The following is a 22511-nucleotide window of genomic DNA, read 5'->3' on the forward strand; positions in this document are numbered from 1 at the left end:
CAGCAGAACCGAAGGCTAACGGATATATATACAGGTGCATCTCACAAAATTAGAATATCATCCAAAAGTTAATTTATTTCAGTTCTTCAATACAACGTGAAACTCATATATTATATAGAGTCATTACACACAGAGTGATCTAAATCAAGCGTATATTGAAAAATATAAATATATATATTTTTTTAGAGGTGTGGGGAGGCCCAAATAGAACTTTTGCAGGGGCCCTGTGATTGCTATGTATGCCCCTGCTTACAGGGCAGTAATAATGAGGGCAATCTGCATTGATTCTCGGAGCCCGAGGCTCAAGGGGTCCCAATGCCAGATTGCTCTCATCATAAGCAGCATACTGGGCCCAGACACATTTCTTGCACAGGGGCCCCAAGCTGTCAGTGTCCGCCCCTGGTTGGTGCTATATAAATATAATTATTATTATTTATTACTGGAATAGGACATCAGATTGCAGACATCTAGCTATAATTTTATTCAGCTTATTATGACCTGCGCACCCATATCGTTGGCTTTGGAAGGTTGATTCTACTGATAGATTCCCTTCAACTTTATTGTATAAATAGCCGAAATTCCGACTATTTTTTTTTTTATCTTGAAGGCATTTCTAACTTGTTATGATGTAATCTATATAAGAGAATGTTGCAAATAAAAATTATATTCAAAAATATGCTGGATGGTCAGGTCCTTTACAGCATTGTAATCATACATTTTTAATTATTTTTTTAAAATCAGACATTTTTGAGAAGCCTATTTATTTTGAAGCTGCATTAATTATTTTAAATAAATAGCAACTACCTTTTGATCATAGATACTGTTACCAAGTCACTTGTTAAGCTTTGAGTAATTAAAGGGGTGGCCCAAAGTAATTTTCTTCCTAAATCCCTATCTATTTAGTGCCATAATCTATACTATTTCCTAATACAGTTGAATGAAAAATTAAAAAGATGCTTCGTTTTGGGGAGGGATCCCTTGATGGTGCTTTGTTTGAGTATCCCAGTGCAGGGGGACAGGGCCGGTTGCTGTGGGCCGGAACTGAGTTCTCTTTGCCCTTAAACCTCTCTTCTAAACAGGAATCAGAGTTGAGTGTGATGTGTTGTGGGGTACTTTCCTTGTTCAGTTGTAGTTCGGGAGTTCTTATTTCCTCCCCGTCCATGGGACCGGTTACAGCTACAGATATGACAGGATACCTTCGGTCCGATTCAGCAGGTTCAGTTTTACTGTGCAATTCGGATATATATGGTGAGACAGAATCCCTTGCTGACGATGTTGACTTTGTCCAGTGTATTATCAGTCCTTAACTCCATGCTACCCAAATGTCCCTCGCCTCTACAGCTCCTGTTGGTACCAGGGACCTTCTATCTGGCATAATAACTACTATGACGCCCACCATCCTTCCCTTTCGCCAAGACCCAGCTGACACCTTCCTTGCAGGGGAAACAGAGATATGGCACTCAATACCTCTTCTGGGCCTTAGGCCCAAGGCTGTCCCAGCATCCTCTTGAAGCTTAAGATGTGTTCCCATACTGTTGGGAGACTTGAAACGGACAGAACCTTTACGCTTTTGCGGCATCCGCTGTTTTGGAACCTGTTGATCACTGTAAATATATAGCACTTTCTCAGAACTACGCTTACACACTTTATTTGGTGCTCTGTTCTCATATTCATACTCATGGGCTTAAATGACAGGTCACTGAAACTTCAGTGACCTGCCTCCTATTTTAAATACTGCACTTGAGCAGTTCATAGTGTGGCCTTTGGAATTTTTTTTCACTACAGCAAAATGGCGTAGAAATGTATATAATACCTTATTATTATTACTGTTCGCATTTCTTGCATTTTTCTCTCTGATCTGTTACTCTAAATGATTGTTCTATATGTAAAGGACATAAGTTATGAACTTAATAACGTTTGAGCTCCTACTAGATAAATTGCATGATTGCAATTTTGATCTTTTGTGCTACGTTATTATCATTTTTTATGTATTGCATGACCCCTCTTTTATTCTGTATATTCATCCCCCCCCCCTTACTTTTTCAATTCTGATGAAGGTGTGATATAAGACCAAAAACGTTAAACAAACCTTGAAAGCAATAATAAAGGCAACTTTATCTCATCACATCTCCAGTCAAGTGCCAAGTTCTTCAATTTATTGTTAATGATTAATGGTGGCGCATGTGACATAGCATCGATCACTTGCCGATAGATGCTATTGCACAAGCGCTGCAGTCGGCGCCATTTTGTTGGAGAAAAAAAAATTGGCTGCAGCAAAATGGCACCAGCGGTGGCACTTGAGCAATAGCATCTATCAAAAAAAGTCTATCCAAAAAATTCCTTGAAAAACTCTGCGTGCACATAGCCTTATAGCAGAATGCAGCATGCATGTAAAATATTAACTGGTATCATTCACATACAAAAAAAAATCACATTGACCTGTTGCGCAGCAAATTTTATGTCAATTTCTGTTGCAGATTGATTGCATTTTTTTTTCATCACTACAGTGGGGAAGTGAGAATTCCCCTGTAAATCCCACTTGTTGCAGATTTTGCTGCAGATTGCCCTCTGAACCACAGCAAACTCCTGTAAAGAAAAAACACTTTCTCCTTCTCTGGCAATTTCTGTTCTATGTTGATATCTTGTCCCAAAGTACCCGTGAATTCAGAACAGGAGGCCAGTGAGATCAGCAGAGGATCAGCCTAGCATTGAAAGGAGGGTGAATATAGAATATTTTATAGGTGTGTGTTCTCAGGGTCTCTGAACGAAATGCTCTGGAAAATGTTCACCCATCCATAACCTCTGAAAAAGTTGGGAGTTCACAATTAAAAATAGTCACCACTAGATGGCAACATGTGCTAATAAGTCATACACACTATAGTCACATCAATGGCTGAATATCAGCTCCTAATAGTCGACATATAATGTTATAAAATAGTATTATCCTGTTATAATAATATAATAATTTTAAAACAATTAACAAAAGTTAATCTGGGTAGTATCACCACATTATACCACCATCTGTGGCCACATCTTACCATACACTTAGTATTTATATGAGTAAATCCCTCTCCTGAAAAGAGAAAAATTTTATCAGCGCGAATATACTTCATAGTATAATTAACAAAAGTTATCCGACATAATATTAATAATGTTCTTAATAGCACATTTAATTCATATGAATCTATTTTACTTTTGCAACTTAATGAAATTGAACATTACAACCATGATATCTGTTAATATTTGGGTGTACATTTATTCGTTACTGGCAAAGACAACTGAAAGGTGGTATTGTATGATGCTCATTAAGATGAATGCATAACCTTGCAATACACGGTCACACTCCGGAATGGGGAATGCTCTCTGCTACAGGAGATTTGCTTTTCCAATGTCATATTACTGAAACAAAAAACTATTTAAAATATCAGAGCATGTTCTGTGCTGACATTTAGTTAGCTAGTAATTCTGTGTGGTTACAGCTGTGACACTTGTAGTTTGATAAATATGCAAGATACGTAATGCAGCACATTCCCATATGTATACATGATGTTGTTCCCTTAGGGCACATTTGAAAATGGATTATGAATCTTGGCTATAGTAAAACTGATCCTTAAAACCATTTCACGCCAGAGCCTGTTTTTGCCTTTGTGACCGGTCCAATTTTTTCAATTCTGACCAGTGTCAATTTATTAGGTCATAACTCTAGAACGCTTCAACAGATCCTGGTGATTCTGACATTGTTTTCTCGGGAAATATTGCACTTCATGATAGTGGTAAAATGTCTTTGATATGACTTGCGTTTGTTAAAAAAATGGAAATGTGGCAAAAATGTTGAACATTTCTCAATTTTCAAACTTTTTATTTTTATGCCCTTAGAAGCTATAAAGTTGACCAGTGATTTCTCATTTTTACAGCAAAATTTACAAAACCATTTTTTTTAGGGACCACCTCACATTTGGATTGAGTTTGGGGAGTCTATATGACAGAAAATACCCAAAAGTGACACCATTCTAAAAACTGCACCCCTCAAGGTACTCAAAACCACATTCAAGAAGTTTATTAACCCTTCAGGTGGTTGACATGAGTGAATGGAATGTGGAAGGAAAAAATAAACATTTAACTTTTTTTCACAAACATTTTAATTCAGAACCAATTTTTTTTATTTTCACAAGTGTATAAAGAGAAAATGAACCACAAATTTTTTTGTGCAATTTCTCCTGAATATGCAGAATTGGCTGGAATTGAGATTGGACGCCATGTTGCGTTTGGAGAACCCCTGATGTACCTAAACAATGGAAACCCCCCACAAGTGACTCCCAACCCTAACCCTAGCCCCAACTCTAACCCTAATTTTAAAAACACATGTGACATGCACAAATGTGAACAAGTCGGTCGGACAGTGTTCACACCACCCACTGACGGAAACACAAAAAGAAAGAACAGAATGACAAACGTGCAAAAATACTCTGTAGTAAAAAATATAACAGTAGTCAGCTAGTGCTAGTAATAAGATGATAACAAATACAGAGTATTTAGTCGATACGTTTTTTGCAAAAAATGTATACCAAGCCACTCCACCTCATCACGGTAACCCTTAACGGAGCAGTCCCTATCTAATGTTTTTAAAACCTGAACATGTGAACAGTACCTAAATGAGCAGGATTCAGACAGGCGCTTCCTGATGTGGGCCCGTGGTGTAAGGTGGCTTTTTATGTGCATGCCACACAAGAGAGGGGTGGGAATCTCCCAAACCATTCATAAGCAAGGAAATAAGTGACTTCCAACCCTAACCCTAGCCCCAACTCTAACCCTAATTTTAGCCTCAATCCTAGCCCAAGCTTTAGTCCCAACCCTAACCCTAACTTTAGCCTAACCCTAACCCTAACTTTAGCCTAACCCTAACTTTACCCTAACAGTAACCCTAACCCTAACAGTAACCCTAACTTTAGCCTAACAGTAACCCTAACCCTAACAGTAACCCTAACCCTAACAGTAACCCTAACAGTAATCCTAACTACAGCACTAACCCTAACTATAGCACTAATCGTAGCCCTACCTATATCACTAACCCTAACCCTATCAGTAACCCTAACCCTAACAATAACCCTAACGAGATCACTAGCCCTAACCTGCTATATCTGCATTTTTACTTTGTGACAAGATCGCTGACTAGCACAGCTGTTGCCAGCAGCGCTTGTCACACTGTTTCTCCTCTGATCTCCCACTGACAGGAGATCAGAGGAGAAACTGCGTTACTGTGAGGCAGATCGCCGGGAAAGTTCGCTGCTACAACCAACTTTTCCAGTGAGCTCTCTTTCTCTTATTCGCTGCTGTGATGCTGACATCATCAGGACCTGAATCAATCAGGTCTCGATGAGGTCGGTGGTCACAGGAAGCATTGTGTGCCGGGATCCCCACTTTATAAGGTACGTGGGGGTCCCGGGGGGCACAAAACTCCCAGCGGTCAGGAAGCGGTTAAAGGGGTTATCCCATGAACAACATTTATCACCCATCCAGAGAATAACCAGGTGTTCAATCAATGGCACCCTCAAAAATCCTGAGAGTGCGTATCTTTGCCCTTTTCGTGATTGGAACAGTTGTGTGCAGACATGACAACTGCTCCATTGACTGACTGTGGCAATGGTGGTCACACACACACACACATACACACTATGGTGGTGGTCAAACATACACTCTACTGCTGTCATAGACCCATAGAAGTGAATAGAGTAGCAGGTACACATTCATTACCACACAGTGGTCCTTTAGAACCCTCCTTTCAGGAGCAGTTGGGGTCTCTACTGTTTTTCCCTAGCTAGAGAGAGAATAATATTGTACAATGTACATCAATGTATTTGGTATATCACAGCTGCAGCGCATTGTACGGAAGCCCAGGTGGCCACACAAAACAACATTAGACCGCTCACTAATGCTTTAGCAGTGTGGGAAATGGTGTTAGACAATATTTTTTCTTATGAAAATCAAAGTGTTCAAATTTGAAACTGACAATTTCAGGAAATTTGATTCAAACTCGATCCTCTGTGGATTGATCCACTCACTTCTACTAGTTGACTCATTTCATGACAATACTTATATTTGGTTATATGTCCTATATACTTTACATGATACACAGCTTTATACCTTTTACATCAGCAAACCATGTCTTTGAAATGCTTATCTTTCTCTGTTTTCCTTCACAGTTCCGTCCTCACCTTTAAATCCTCGGGTTTACAAGTTGCAAAACGCAAGTGCATTTGACACAACGCATGTTGGATTGGAGTTAAGATGGGATGCTCCAATATGGAGCAATGGTGTATTGATAAACTATGCAATTTCCTATAGAATGATGAATGAAAGTAATGATGCCCAAACAGTTGGTGTGTGGGTTACTGTGAACACCACGGCACTGTCATTTATTCTCCATGGTGTAAGTCCAGGACTACTTCTTCAGTTTCAGGTAAAACCTCTTGTTAAACTCTTTGCTAGATGAGTTTATCAATCTTTCTCAGCTGGACAAACAGTCTGTAGGTCCTCAAATACGTTGCAGGGAAGTTTTTGGGGTGTGGGCTCTATCACAGATGAGCTATATATTAATCATTAGTCTACACAACTTTGTTAAAATGACAGGTTTTTGTCATGTAAAAAAACTCATACTAAGAAAAATTATTATCATTATGCATTTATATAGCGCCATTTATTCCATGGCGCTTTACATGTGAAAAGGGGAAATATAGACAAGTATAATAAACATGTGTAAGACAAGGGACACACAAGTACATAAGGAGATGGGACCCTGCCCGCGAGGTCTCACAGTCTACACGGATGGGTGAGGATACAGTAGGAGAGGGTAGAGCAGGTCGTGCGGTGGTTCAGTAGACCGAGGATCATTGCAGGCAGTAGGCTTGTCGGAACAGGTGGGTCTTCAGGTTCTTCTTGAAGGTTTCCGTTGATGGTGAGAGTCTGATGTGTTGCGGCAGAGAGTTCCAGAGTATGGGGGGAAGTACGGGAGAAGTCTGGTATGCGGTTGTGGGAAGAAGAGATAAGAGGGGAGTAGAGAAGGAGATCTTGAGATGATCGAAGGTTGCGTGCGGGTAGGTACCTAGAGACCATGTCACAGATGTATGGAGGAGACAGGTTGTGGATGGCTTTGTATGTCATGGTTAGGGTTTTTTATTGGAGCCTCTGGGCAATAGGAAGCCAGTGAAGGGCCTGGCATAGGGGGGAGGCTGGGGAATAGCGGGGAGACAGGTGGATTAGTCGGGCAGCAGAGTGTAGGATGGACTGGAGCGGAGCAAGAGTGCTAGAGGGGAGGCCAGAGAGTAGGAGGTTGCAGTAGTCAAGGTAGGAGATGATAAGAGCATGCACTAGTGTTTTTGTGGTTTCGTGGTTGAGGAATGAGCGGATCCCGGAAATATTTTTGAGTTTGAGGTGACAGGAGGAGGCGAGGGCTTGAATATGTGGTTTGAAAGAGAGCGTAGAGTCGAGGATCACCCCAAGGCACCGAGCGTGCGGGACTGGGGAAAGAAAGCAGACATTGACATTGATGGATAGGTCGGTCTGGTGGAGGGGTAGAGTGACATGGGGGAAAGATGATGAATTCTGTTTTGTCCATGTTCAGTTTGAGAAAGCGAGCAGAGAAGAAGGCTGAGATAGTAGACAGACATTGTGGGATTTCAGTCAGTAAGGAGGCGAGGTTCGGTCCAGATAGGTAGATCTGGGTGTCATCGGCATAGAGGTGATACTGCAAACCGTAGGATTCTATGAGCTGTCCCAAGCCAAAGGTGTAGATGGAGAATAGTAGGGGTCCTAGGACAGAGCCTTGAGGAACACCAACAGACAGGGGGCGAGGTGAGGAGGTGGTGTGTGAGAGGGAGACACTAAATGATCGGTCTGTTAGGTATGATGAGATCCAGGATAGGGCCAAGTCTGTGATGCCAAGAGATGAGAGAGTCTGTAGCAGGAGGGAATGGTCTACGGTGTCGAAGGCAGAGGACAGGTCCAGGAGAAGGAGGACAGAGTAGTGTCGCTTGCTCTTGGCGGTTAGTAAGTCATTAGTGACTTTAGTTAGGGCAGTTTCAGTTGAGTGATGCGGTCGGAAGCCAGAATGTAACTGGTCAAAGAGGGAACAGGAGGAGAGGTGGGAGGACAGTTCAAGATATACATGCTGTTCCAATAGTTTTGAGGCGTAAGGGAGAAGAGATATCGGGTGATAGTTAGACACAGAGGATGGATCAAGGGAGGTCTTTTTGAGGATGGGTGTGATTGAGGCATGTTTGAAGGATGAGGGAAAGACACCATTTGTAAGTGAAAGGTTGAAGAGGTGTGTTAGAGATGGGATGAAGACTTTGGCCAAGTTAGGGATGAGGTGAGATGGGAGTGGTTCGAGGGCACAAGTGGTGAGGTGTGATCTTGACAGAAGGGTGGAGAGCTGATCTTCTGTCATGGTGGAGAAGCTGGCTTTTGCAGAACAGGGCTGAGCGGCTAAGAGGGGCATTGGGGGCTGTGGGCCAAAGTTTTGTCTGATCTTGTCGATCTTCTGCTTAAAGAAGGAGGCAAAGTCTTCAGCAGAAATGAGAGGAGAGGGAGGAGATGCTGTGGGACGGAGTAGAGAATTGAAAGTGTTGAAGAGTTGTTTAGGGTTGTGAGACAGGGAGGATATGAGAGATGCGAAGTAAGTTTGTTTAGCAGCAGAGAGCGTGGACTTAATGCTGGCAAGGAACTGCTTGTGTGCGCTGAAGTGCTCAGTAGAACGGGTTCTCTTCCATCTCCGCTCAGCGGCCCTGGAAACCCATCTCAGTTCTTTGGTCAGGCTGGTCAGCCATTGCTGCCTGTTGATTGTACGAGTTTTGCTCTGCATGAGGGAGGCAGCCGAATCAAGTGTTGCTGTTATTGTGGTGTTATAAAAAGTGACAGCAGCATCTGTGTCATGAAGGGAAGCTATGTCTGTAAGAGGGAGAAGGGACTCAGAGAGTGATTGTAAATTGAGGTGTTTGAGATTCCTGCGGGGGTGAGCAAGTTTATGGAGCGGGGGTTGCGCAGTAGGAGAGTAGAGGGAAGAGAATGTCAGTAGGTTGTTGTCAGACAGGGGGAGGGGTGAGTTATTGAGATTAGTGAGGGAACAGAGATGGGTGAAGATAAGGTCCAGCGTGTGACCATCTTTGTGAGTGGCCGCAGAGGACCATTGAGTGAGCCCAAGGGAAGCCGTGAGCAATAGACGTTTAGAGGTAGCTGGGGTGGAAGTGTCAATGGGGATGTTGAAGTCGCCCATGAAGATGGTGGGGATGTCAGCAGAAAGGAAATGGAGTAGCCAGGTGGTGAAGTGGTCGAGAAAGGTGGAGATGGCTAGTTCTGGGGGGCGGTAGATGACAGCCAGTTGGAGGTTGGAGGGGGAATAGATGTGGACGGAGTGCACCTCGAACGAGGGAAGAGTAGCGGAGGGTGGCAAAGGAATTGGGGTAAAGGAGCAGGTATTGGAGAGGAGCAAGCCAACTCCTCCGCCATGTTTGTTGCTGGGGCGAGGGGTGTGAGAGAGATGGAATCCGCCATAGGAAAGCGCAGCTGGAGAGGCTGTGTCAGAGGGAGTGAGCCAGGTTTCAGTGATGGCAAGGAAGGAGAGTTTGTTGGTGATAAAGAGGTCATGGATAAATGATAACATGTTGCAGACAGAGCGTGCGTTCCATAGTGCTCCATGTACGGGGACCGGGGGAGTGTGGGCTGGATGAATAGGTATGAGGTTGTCATGGTTGCAAAAAAGTGTAGAGGATCATGACAGGATGTTAGAAATGAGTGTGGGGATGTGTTGAGGAGGGCCAGGATTTGGGGATACATTGCCAGCAATGAGGAGTAGTAGACAGAGCATTAGAAGGTGGGAGCAGGATAGGACATGATGTGACCGTGTGTGTCTGAAGAAAAAGGATTGTATGTGGAGGAACAGTTGTGACGAAGAGGTGAGATGGCTGGGAAGGATGGAGGGGGAAATGACTAGTTCCTTACTGGGTGGAGGGATTGCAGGAGTTAGGGAGAAATAGAGTAGTATGGGGTAGATAGTAAAAAGAAGGTGAAACATTGTTGTGGTGTTATAGTCCGTTACCTTACAGTCAATTCCAGTCCAATTCTAGTCTAATTCAGAGTACTTAGAAGTACTTTGAAGTATGGATTTTGAAGAAGATGGAGCCGACTACGTCTGGAGCAGACCCATGGTGCTGAATATATGTGCAACTAAACACAATCGGGTGTGAGTGAAAGTGGGGTGTGAATGCCCAGGCCAAATGCCCAGAGTTAAGCAGAGGTCATAAAAGGGGGAAGGGGTTATACAGACCACTTAGATGTATGGCAGAGATAACAAGAATGGAGTAAAATTATGGATACAAGAAGATGGGTAAGCAATGCATACCATATAAAAATACAATGCAGTTCACATGGGGCATTCAGGAGCATGGGAGAGAGAGGTGGAATTCATCATTTAAGAAAATTTTCCACCTTTAATGTCACCCATAATGTGTACAAATCCATTGAGGGACAAGCTGAAATCATTTTGAGGGGAGAAATAAAAATAACAAAATTAATATATTGTGGTTGCATAAGTGTGAACACTCTCTTATAACTGGAGATGTGGTTGTGTTCAGAATTAGCCAGTCTATATAAAACAGAAAATCTGTGTGTGGTAGCCCGATCAATACAAAACCACATTTTCACCTGATTTGAATAAAATTTTTAACGCCAGATTAAAAATGAAAATAAAGGAGAGAAAGGGTAACTGTGTGTTGAATGCAAAATCACAGTATTTGTCCAAAGGGAATTAAAGAATTAAAGCAACAGCGCCCAAAGAGTCTCTCTTAAAGTGGCAGCAAGCATATAGTTGATAAGGTGAGGCAACCTGATAAGCCACTCTAAAGTCTGTAATAATAGCAAAGGCTGTTGCAGAAGTAACTGGGGCCTCATTTATGAGAATTGCCTCACAGTAAGATCATTCTGGTTGCCTATAGCCACTGCAGAAGTAACTGGGCCTCATTTATGAGACTTGTCTCACAGTAAGATCATTCTGGTTGCCTATAGCTACTGCAGAAGTAACTGGGCCTCATTTATGAGACTTGTCTCACAGTAAGATCATTCTGGTTGCCTATAGCTACTGCAGAAGTAACTGGGCCTCATTTATGAGACTTGTCTCACAGTGAGATCGTTCTGCTTACCTATAGCCACTGTAGAAGTATCTGGGGCCTCATTTATGAGAATTGCCTCACAGTAAGATCGTTAAGGTTACCTAAAAAATAAGAGTTGAAAAAAACTAATTTTAACCGCTAAAGATGTCAACTTCAGAGTGAAACTAAAAATTTAACCTTAGCAAGCATGACCAACAACTTAACATATCATTTTCTGCCAGCGAAACTATGGGTATTTTGCTAGTACCTTAAATAATAATGTGTACATAGCTGCCATCACTTACAGTGATTCTGATTAACTCCCTATAAAGTTTAACTTTTGCAGTAGGATTTTCTTGATATTTTCTTAGTTGCATTTTACTGCAAAAGCCATCATCCCTAAAAAGCTTACAACACAGTAAAAGGATCTCATTGTTGCAAGTTATCAGTCAGGAAAGATAGAAAAAAATTCCAAGGCATTAGATTTATCATGGACTTTGTGATAACAGTCACCAAGAAATGGCTTAAATTTGGCACAACAGTAACATTACTTAGAACTGAATGTCCCACAAAAATTGATGAAAAGGCAAGGAGAAAATTGGTCTATGAGGCTGCCAATAGGCTTAGGGCAACATTGAAGTAGCTGCAGGAATTTTGGCAAGTATTGGTTGTGGACCACATGTGACAATGATCTGTCATATTCTTCATATTTCTGGCCTGTAGAGTGGTAAGATGGAAGCTATTTCTTACAAAGAAAAACATTTAAGCCCAGCTATGTTGTGCCAAAACTTACATCACGTGGGTCAAAAGCATGAGAGAAAACATGTTTTGGCCTGATGACCAAGGTTGAAATTTTTGTCCATAATTCCAAAAGGTATTTATGTTGCAAAACCCATACAGAACACTACAAAAAAACACCATACCCATAATGAAGCATAGCGAAACAGCATTTTACAACAAAACCTTTGGTGTCTGCTAAAAATCTGAATATAAAAATAAATGTCACCTTTCAACACCTATGAATACTAAGTAAAGACCTAAGTATACTGCTAAATCAACAAAAGAATGGCTTTTACAGAAGATCAGTATTTTGGAATGGCCCAGCCAGAGTCCAGATATGAATCTAAATTAAAATCTGTGTGTTGATGTGAAGATGCCCCCACATTGAAGCATGGTGGAGGCAGCATTATACTTTGGGGCTGTTTTTTAGAAGGTAGAGTTTAGTCAATATGTAGTTAATTATGAACAGTTCCAAATATTAGTAAATTTTGCAACAGAAGCTGAAGATGAAGAGGAATTTCACCTTTCAAAATGACAATGACCCTAAGCCTACCATTAAATTAGCCGAACGGCTTCTCTATTAAAAGATAAAAGTTTTGGAATGGCATGATGGTATGAATACATCAGGCTGGGTAATGTGGAGTGATCTGTGGGTGCACATATGGTATTGGCAGTCCACCTGATGTAGCAGTAATGGCATTGATACTGGGCTGTTATACGGACAGACGTGCCTCTCATGCAACTGGGTGAATGGCATCCTATGCAAGCTTGTGTGCATTTTGAATACTAGGCAGTCACCCACAGATGTTTGGTGGGTTAGTAAGTGGTTGTTTTATTAGTATTTTGCATCTGAGCTTTACCTGCCTTTATCATGGGGGACCTGCTGCATCCTGTTGTGCATTTATGTCTGGACATGGTATTGCAAGTATGGCTGCTAATTCTCTTTTTCAGCTATGCTTTTAATTGATTTTTAGTCCTTTTTCAGTAGATTGTGTAGAGAGATGCAGCAGAGCAGAGTTACGTATCATTACAAATTCATCCAGCTCTCATTTCATGGCAGTCAGTGTGAGCGGAGGGTCAGCGCTGGCAGCACTGTGAGACGAGATCTGAAATGGTTTGTAATAATACTAAACTCAGCTCTGATGCATCTCTTCACAGTAGCTGCAGAGATCAGAGAGGAGGACATGTTCTCTTCTTCTGTACATTGCTGTTTGCTTATAATTTGTCCATCTCATGAAGGGAAAGAAGTACAGGTTCCCAGAGACAAATCGTTGATTATACCCAGCGGAGCCATAACATAAATTATAACCTAAACTTACGCTAATAGCTCAGCAACAGAGAGGAGAAATGAAAAAATAAAACCTATGTTTTGCTCAGCTTTGCAGCCTCTATTTCATGATGTGGCCACTTTAAAATACTCAAACTGGTGAAAGATCCTTTTTATTAAATTCCCCTTAGATTTTCAAATCAGGTAAACCACATCTTAATTCATGTATTCTTTTATAATTTGTCTGATTTACAAATAATGCAAAACATCCTGGTGCCCATCTCAGGACATCCATTTTATCCTGTTCTGTGTATTCATCTATAAATTGTTCTGAAGCAGTCACCCGTCACACTGGGATGCCTATAATCATGTACTGTACATTTAAGTAATTTTAATCCTAAGTGTGAATACAATACACAGTCATCAAGCCATAACATTAGAAAGAGAAAAAAGTAAGGAGGTGCACACTGCAGACAAGAAGACAGGGTGCAAGCTGAATCGGGAAGAGATCCGCAATGTATAGAGATTGTCAAACAGCTGCGCTCTCAAATCATTTGCAGAAAGGTATTTAATTAGAGAAAAACTGACATCACAAAAAATAATTCAATTTCGATGTGCAAGGCAAAAGAATCAAGAAGCGTGTGACATTTTGACCTGAAATGGTCTTTCTCAAACAACGCTGAAAGACAAATAAACGTGTATAAATAATACGGTAAATATAAATTTACAGTAAACCAGGCATGAAAGATTGTTTCAAATACACAGACATTGAAAATAAAGGATAATTTGAACAATAGCGCTGTTAACAAACATACAGAGCCAATGAATTGTTATTTAATTATTCACAACTGAACAATTAATAGCATTGAACCAAGGGGAAAGGGGAAGGGGGGAAAAAAGAAAAAAGGAAGCAACAGGAGCTTGCAAGTAGAGAATTAATATATAGCTATATATACCAATTCTGTACTTGCAAGCTCCTGTTGCTTTCTTTTTTCCCCCCTTCCCCTTTCCCCTTGGTTCAATGCTATTAATTTTTCAGTTGTGAATAATTACATAACAATTCATTGCCTCTGTATGTTTGTTAACAGCGCTATTATTCAAATTATCCTTTATTTCCAATGTCTGTGTATTTGAACCAATCTTTCATGCCTGTTTACTGTCAATTTGTAAATTTGTATATACCGTATTATTAATACACGTGTATGTGTCTTTCAGCATCGTTTGAGAAAGACCATTTACGGTCGAAACGTCACACGCTTCTTGATTCTTTTGCCATGCACATCAAAATTGAATTTTTTTTTGTAATGTCAATTTTTCTCTAATTAAATACTTTTCTGCAAATGATTTGAGAGCGCAGCTGTTTGACCATCTCTATAAAATTAGAAAGAGCTGTGATAAAAAGCATACAGCTTAGGCTATGTTCACACTTGGGTTCAAACATTTTGAATTAATATTCAAAATCCAATGAATTTCTGATGGAAAATTAAGCAAAGGAATTCCATTGAGTAGGATTACAGTAGGATATAGACCTTTATTTACAGTGTTGGCACCTTTGAAATTGTTCCAGAAAATTAAGTATTTCTCCCAGAAAATTATTGCAATTACTCATGTTTTGTTAACAAATTAGACATCATCTCACAAAACATCCTGAAATGGGCAGGACAAAAATGTTGGCATCCTCAACCTAATATTTGATTGCACATCCTTTGGAATAAATAACTACAATCAATCAATTCCTTTAACTATCAACAAGCTTCTTACACCTCAAACTGGAATTTTGCAAACTGCTCCAAGCCTCTCATAGTTTAATGGTGCCTTCTCCCAACAGTAATTTTAAAATCTTCCCACAGGTGTTCAATGGGATTTAGATCTGGACTCATTGCTGGCCTCTTCCAAGCTCTACACCGCTTTGTTTCCATCCATTTCTGAATGCTTCTTGAAATATGTTTGGGGTCATTGTTCCATGACCTTGGATGCAAACCCAGATTTCTGACACTGGGCACTACATTATGACCCAAAATTATTTATACTCTTCAGATTTCATAATGCCTTGCACACAGTCAAGGTACTCAGTTTCAGAAGCAGCAAAACAACCCTAAAACAGCTTTGAACTCCCACCATATCTGACTGTAGGTACTGTATTCTTTTCTTTGTTGGCCTCATTTAGTTTTTGGTAAACAGTAGAATGATGCGCTTTACCAAAAAGCTCTATCTTCGTCTCATCTGTCCACAAGATGTTTACCAGAAGGATTTTGACTTACTTCCTTTTTTTCAAACTGCAATCTAGCTTTCTTATGTCTGTGTGTCAGCACTGGTGCTCTCCTTGGTCTCCTGCTATTGCATTTCATTTAATTCAAATGTTGATGGATAATTTGCGCTGACACGGATGCACCTTGAGCCTGCATGACTGTATGAATTTCTTTGGAAATTTGATTGGGGCTGCTTATCCACCATCCAGACTATCCTGCATTGCAATGTTTGATCAATTTTTCTTTGCTGTCCACATCCAGGGAGATTAGCTACAGTGCCATGGGTTGTAAACTTCTTGATTACGTTGCGCACCAAGGAACATCAAGATCTCTGGAGATGGACTTGTAACATTGAGATTGTGGATATTGTTCAACAATTTTGGTTCCCAGGCCCTAAGTCAGTTCTCTTCTCCTTTTTCTGTTCTCCATGCACAGTGTGGCACATGCAGAAACACTATGCAAAGATTGAGTCAACACTCCCCTTTTTATCTGGTTTCAGGTGTGATTTTCTAATTGCCAAAACATATTACTTTCCATTGGTGAGTTTGAACGAGCATCACATACTTGAAACAAAGTTACTTACCGACAATTTTGGAAGATGTCAACAATTTTGTCAGGCCTATTTTTGGGGTTTTGTATGAAATTATGTCCAGTTTGCCTTTTTTTCTGTCTCTTTGTGTTGCCTCAATGCACACTTATAAGAAATAAATATCTATATAACAAAACATGTGTAATTGCAGTAATTTTCTGCAAGAAATACTTCACTTTCTGGAACAATTTCAAGGGAGCCAACGCTTTGGGCCATGATTGTATAACAGTTGTCCAAAAATAATAAAAATTGGAGTATCAAAAATATTTATAATGTTGTGGTGTTATAGGTACAAGCATACACATCTGTAGGACCTGGACCTTTTTCTGTAATGGCTGAAGCATTTATCTCAGGTAAATTATTGACTGTTTTTAAACATTTACTGTACTGGTTAAATATTGTAATATTATAATATTTCACTGCATAAATCAGATGTCACAGCGGTCTTTGTAGGATTGTTACACATATAGAATATTGTTAGAAATATGACTTACTATACTAAAGTATGATAAAATATTCATATACCGTGAACTTTTCCAAATTTTTTCACATTCAAACGACTAACTTAAATCTATTTTATTTGGAGTTTATGTGATATACCAACACAAAGTTGTATGTGTGAAGTGGAAAAGAAATGATACATGGTTTTCTAATTATTTTAAAAATATAAATCTGAAAATTGTGATGTGCATTTGTATTCTGCCCTCTGATTCAATACTGTGTAGGACCACTTTTCCCGGCAATTACAGCTGCAGGTCTTTTGAGATATGTCTCTACCAGCATTGCACATCTAGATGCTGACATTTTAGCCCATTCTTCCTTGCAAACTAGCTCAAGCTTAGTGAGACTGGATGGAGAGCATCTGTTAGCAACAAATTTCAAGTCTTGCCACAGATTTTCAAAGGAATTTATGTCTGGACAGCCATTCAAACACATGAATATGCTTTGGTCTAAACCATAAATGGGGAACCTTTTTTCTTCCATGAGCCATTTGGATATTTGGACCATCCTTCTTGGCTATACAAATTTATCAACTTGAAAATTTCCCTGCTATATTTGGTCAAATATTTAATTAAAGGGGTTGTCTACTACTAGGACAACCCCTCCTTGATCAAAATGTTTGTCCCCCATAAAATAATAAAGCTGATATGCACCTCTCATGCCGACGCCATTCTCACAATGTCAAATAGAGAAAAAGATCAGCACATCCAAGCTAGTATGAACGGGTGCCAACCAAAAAAAGCATATAACTTGGAAAATGATAAAGGTTGATTTTAAATAGTTAGCTGGTCCATTCCTACCCCATATATTGTAGGCTTTTTTGCCCAGGAGAGGTGACATATCAGGACAGGGACCCAATGTTCGAAGGACGCCTTGACATGGTAGTTGTGCTCACATATATCGGCCAATCTATTCCCTAAATACGATCCTTTTCACTGTAGTTTTCATAACAATTTTGCAGATGAATATTTCATAGATACATTACATAGCGCTTTTTTCTCTATTTTCTATGACAGTAATGCAGTTTCAATGTTCTAGAGTAATCATTCTTTCTAAATTATGTTTCAACCTTTTTTGATTTCCACGATGTCGGCAGTCGCTCTCTCTGGGGCTCTCTTGTGGTGTTGTGACACATGACTGTCTACGGCTTTGGACAAATCGAACATGAAAAGGAAGTCCAGGGTGTAGCTGATCTCAGATTTCATCTTCATGTTCGTTTTGTCCGAAGGCAGAGACAGTAACACCAGCGCTGATTGGATGTCAGCGTCATGTCTCACAACACTGCCTGAGAGCCCTAGGAAGAGCGACTGCCGACACCGTGGGAATGGTGCCAGCACAGGAGGCGAGTATAAGCTTTATTATTTTATTGGGGCCAAGCGAGGGGTATAAAAATAAGTTGTTCAAGTAGTGGACAACTTCTTTAACTCATCCCTAATGTGATGGCTGGCTCTGCTTCTCTTTGGTGCAGCTGTGCAGTTAGGTGGTTTGGATGATGTTGGTACTCATAACTGCCTTTCTAGATCTGCGTCAGTCTGAAGTGCAGGCGACTCTTCAGGATGCTAAGTTTTGATAAGGAACTTGCAACAGTAAGTTGTACCCAACACAGATTTATATTAGACTGTAGGTCAAATCACATTGGGAAATTCATCACTTTTCACATTACATTTATAGAACACAAGTGGGAGATCGGAATATTCATCAAATAAAAGACACTGAGACTGTATATACCTTTCATAGGAGACACCAAGACTGCTGTGTACAAATTGCATAGGAGACAGAGAAAGCCCCAGTATATCTTATGTGATGTATGTACTTCAGCACTGGTGTCTTTTTTGTGATGTAGGTACATCATTCTGTGGCTCCTGTGTATGCAGAACTCTCATTGTCTCCTATCTGTTGCTCAAACAGCAGGTTACTTGTCTTCTATGTGATGTATATAGAGCATTCTTGGTATCTCCTATGTGATGTATATATATTTATCAGTCTCTGTGTCTCCTATGTAATGTATATACAGCAGTCTTGGTGTCTTTTTTGTGATGTATACAGCTGTCTCTGTGTCTCCTATGTGATGTATGTACAGCAGTCTATACATCACAGGGGAGAAGGGCCTGGGGCATATTCATCACAGGAGACATGGGACAGGAGCATAACAGGAAACATGGAGCTGCGATATATAGATATTGCAGGAGTCATGGGGCTGCTGTATTAACATCACAGGAGACATAGGGCTGTGGTATATACATCATAGGCATCATAGGAGACATGGGGCTGCAGTTGATGCATCACAGGAGACATGAGACTGAAGCATATACATCACAGGAAACATGAGGCTTGGGCACATACATCATAGTAGACATGCAGTATATACATCAGAGGAGACATGGGGCTGCTGTATGTTCATCACAGGAGACATGGTGCTGCACTATATACATCACAGGAAACATGGGGCTGGGGCATATACATCACAAGAGACATGGGGCTGCTGCTGCCTTCATGTGTGGGACGGGAGCACATTGTGTGTTAACTCTGCCCACTCAGTACATTGAGACAAGGACACTGGCCAGTTTCATGCACCACAGCATTCAGTAGAGAATGCTGCATGCACGTGCTTGCAGAGCAAAAAGAAATTAAACAGATGATGGCCGTCAAAATGCAGCTATCGGCTCAAGTACTGCAGTCCTTGTGAATCTGCCCAGAGGCCTGACAAAAGGTCCTGAGGATCCCCACCTCTGATCTAAACCATTCCATTACAGCTCTGGTCATATGTTTAGAGACATTATCCGGATGGAAGGAGAACCTACTCTCCAATCTCAAGTCTTTCGCAACCGCTAACAGGTTTTCCTCCAGGATTGCCCTGTATTTAGCTCCATCCACATTTCCATCAACTATGACCAGCTTCACTGTCCCTGTTGAAGAAAATCATCTACACAGCATGATGCTGCCACCACCATGTTTGTTGGTGAGGATGTTATTTTCAAGGTGATGTGCTGTGTTAGTTTTCCACCACACAAAGCGTTTTACATTTAGCCAAAAAAGTTGTACTTTGGTCTCATCTGACCAGAGCACCTTCTTCCACATGCTAGCTTTGTTCCCTACCTGGCATATTGAAAACTGTAAATAGGACTTATTATGGCTTTCTTCTTTCCACTCTTCCATGAAGGTGAGATTTGTGGCTTATACGACTAATAGTTGCCTTATGGACAGAATCTCCCACCTGAGCTATGGACCTCTTCAGCTCCTCCATAGTGACATGGGCTTATTGGCTGTTCTCTAATTTGTGATCTCCTTGCTTGTGATGTCAGTTTAGGTGGACGTGCATGTCTTTGTAGGTTTGCAGTTGTGCCATACTCATTCCATTTTTGGATGATGGATTGACCAGTGCTCCATGAGATGTTCAGAGCTTAGGCTATTTTTTTTATAAGTTAACCCTACTTTACTTTTCTCTATAACTTTATACCTGCCCTGTCTGGTGTGTTCCTTGTTCTTCATTATGCTGTTTGATAATGACGTTCTCAAACAAACCTCTGAGGCTTTTACAGAAAAGCTTTATGTTACATCAGTGCTGGCATCACTGCATGGCTTCCCATCTCCCATCTTACTCACCACTCCGGGTCATGCTGTGAGTTGTGTCCTCTGCCTGCTCCATGCTGTGAACTTCATGTCATTGCTTGCTGCATACTTCCTGGCTGTATGCTTAGGGTGGCAGCGTCGTCACTTCATGAATCTTATAGAGACAGTGTGAACACCCCTAATTTGGCCCCAGTCTATTGCCAAGAGGTATCGGGTACTTAAGGCATCTCCTCCCATAGGGAGATGCCTGAGCAACAAACTCTGTCAATCTTTACTTTGTTGCTGAGTTGCCAGGTCCTGTCCTGCTTTCCATCTCTCTGGGGGCTGCATACCCAGACCTGTTTCTGTGCTCAGTGTGTCTTGTGTTCCGCCTCTCTGGGGGCTGCATATGGAGGCCTGAATCCTTTGTCTGGTACTTGTTCCCGTGTCCGTCCTTGTCTATACTAAGTCCGTTTCTTGTACTTGTTCGTGTCCTTGTTTGTTTCCTTCCCTACTCAGCTGTGTGTAGCCTTGTGTCTACTCCTTCTGCTCTGCTCTTCGCTCCGCACCCTGTGGATCTGCTCTTTGCTCCGCACCCTGCAGCTCTGCTCTTCTCTTCGCTCTGCACCCTGTGGCTCTGCTCTGCTCTTCACTCCGCATCCTTCTGCTCTGCACTTCTCTCTGCATCCTGCGGTTCTGCTCTTTGTATCGCACCTTGTGGTTCTGCTCCGTTCCCATTCTGCACTTTGTGGTTCTGCTCTGCTCCCGCTCTGCACCTTGCAGTTCCAGTCCTTTCAGTTTGAACTGGTTCCTACCTGTCTCTTATCCTACCCGTGCCCGCCTGCCAGAATGCCAGCCATGCCCGCCTGCCTGCCAGAGTGCCAGCCATGCCCGCCTGCCTGTTCTGTCCCCCAGTGGGATCAGCTGCTACAGCCAGACACCGCCCTGGAGTGGTACCTGGCAGCTACCTGCTGAACAAGCCTGACCTTACCACTAGAGGCTCCAGTGAACACCAAGGTAGCTGCTTAGTCACGCCCCTCCAGGGTAGTCTTGTTTGTGGTACAGTGGGGCCACAATCCTTGCTCACATCATCCTATCTGGATACGAGCATTACACTGTAGTTATAATGAGAATAAATTTCACTCAGGTGGACACAATTTACTAATTATGTGACTTCTGGAGTGGAGCCAATTGGTCATTCAGGATTTTATTTAAAAGGTATCAGACTAAATGGGACTGAGTAAAAATGCATGTCACAATTTTCAGATTTATATTTTTAAAATAATTAGAATGCCAAGAATCATTTTCTTTACACTTTACAAATACTTGCAATTTTGTGTTGATATTTCACATAAAATCCCAATAAAATATATTTAAGTTTGTGGGTGTAATGTGAAAAAATTTGAAAAACTCATGGGGTATGAATAATTTGTCTGGGCACTGTATGTGCAGAAATTGCTACAACATTATACTTACCTAGAATTTACCTTATCCGAGAAAAGTTAAGGTACAAAACACACTCCTGAAGATATCGACATTGTTCATCATTCCAGAAAGAGTTAAGATAGGTATCTATATATAGGGTGTGCAAAAGTAGCAATGGCCCCTGATGTCCAGGAGCCTGAGGGGTCCTAAATGTTCCACAGCATAAAAAGTAATAATAAATGGCATATGGATGGGTATGGGACCCACTTATAGATTTTGCATAGGAACGCAGGAGCTTTAGTTTATGCCTTCATATTAAGATAAATACAGTATATATGTATCTAGATATACTATGTACAGTAAGGTGGTGTAATAAATTGCTTTAAGAACTAATTAGAGACAACTACTAAATTGATGATAGTTAATAGTGCCTTCCTTTGCATTACTTGTGCTATCATTTGTCTCTTGTAATCAATTTGGAAAAATAATATATATATATATAGATAAAGTATATATATATATATACCGCATATACATTTGGTTGAATAGAAGGACTAAGGGAGGTTTCACATCATGTTTGACCCTACATTCAAATCCCAGAAAAACAGGATTTGAGTGTGTGTGTTGAAGGGGCCATTGACTATAATGATGTAGCTGGAGTTACAGTGTGCTCTGTCATATATCATTTTGGCTGTATACGCCTACTAGAGGCAGATAGCAAGCCGTAGTCTACTACATGTTACTGTCCACCTCTATTGGTCTATAAAGAAAAAAACGATGAACGAAAGAGCACACTGTGACTTCATCTGCATCATTATATATACAGTATATGTACACTTAATACTGCAAAAAACATAGAACATACTGTATCTAGTTAGGTTTCAAATTTCTGCGCCATGATATCTTACAGCATAGTGGTGTGCTGGTTAGGTTAAGAAATGCTACATCTGTATGTGTTAATATGAAATACATGCATATTCAATTCAGATTACTACTATACTATTACTACTACA

At 40.9% G+C, this 22511-nt stretch overlaps 1 protein-coding gene across 2 annotated transcripts in view; it reads left to right on the forward strand.

Annotated features, from left to right (window-relative positions):
* Window positions 1-22511, forward strand: part of ROS1 (ROS proto-oncogene 1, receptor tyrosine kinase) — a 493170-nt gene that overhangs the window by 228506 nt on the left and 242153 nt on the right. For both annotated transcript variants that reach the window (XM_073575944.1, XM_073575945.1), the window contains exons 19-20: window positions 6201-6457; window positions 16313-16376. In XM_073575944.1, coding sequence (XP_073432045.1) covers window positions 6201-6457; window positions 16313-16376 — 321 coding nt within the window. The remainder of the gene's footprint in view (window positions 1-6200; window positions 6458-16312; window positions 16377-22511) is intronic.

This window comes from Dendrobates tinctorius, unplaced genomic scaffold, assembly GCF_039654945.1.
Source record: "Dendrobates tinctorius isolate UK_male_01 unplaced genomic scaffold, ASM3965494v1 ptg000046l, whole genome shotgun sequence".
NCBI lineage: Eukaryota > Metazoa > Chordata > Amphibia > Anura > Dendrobatidae > Dendrobates > Dendrobates tinctorius.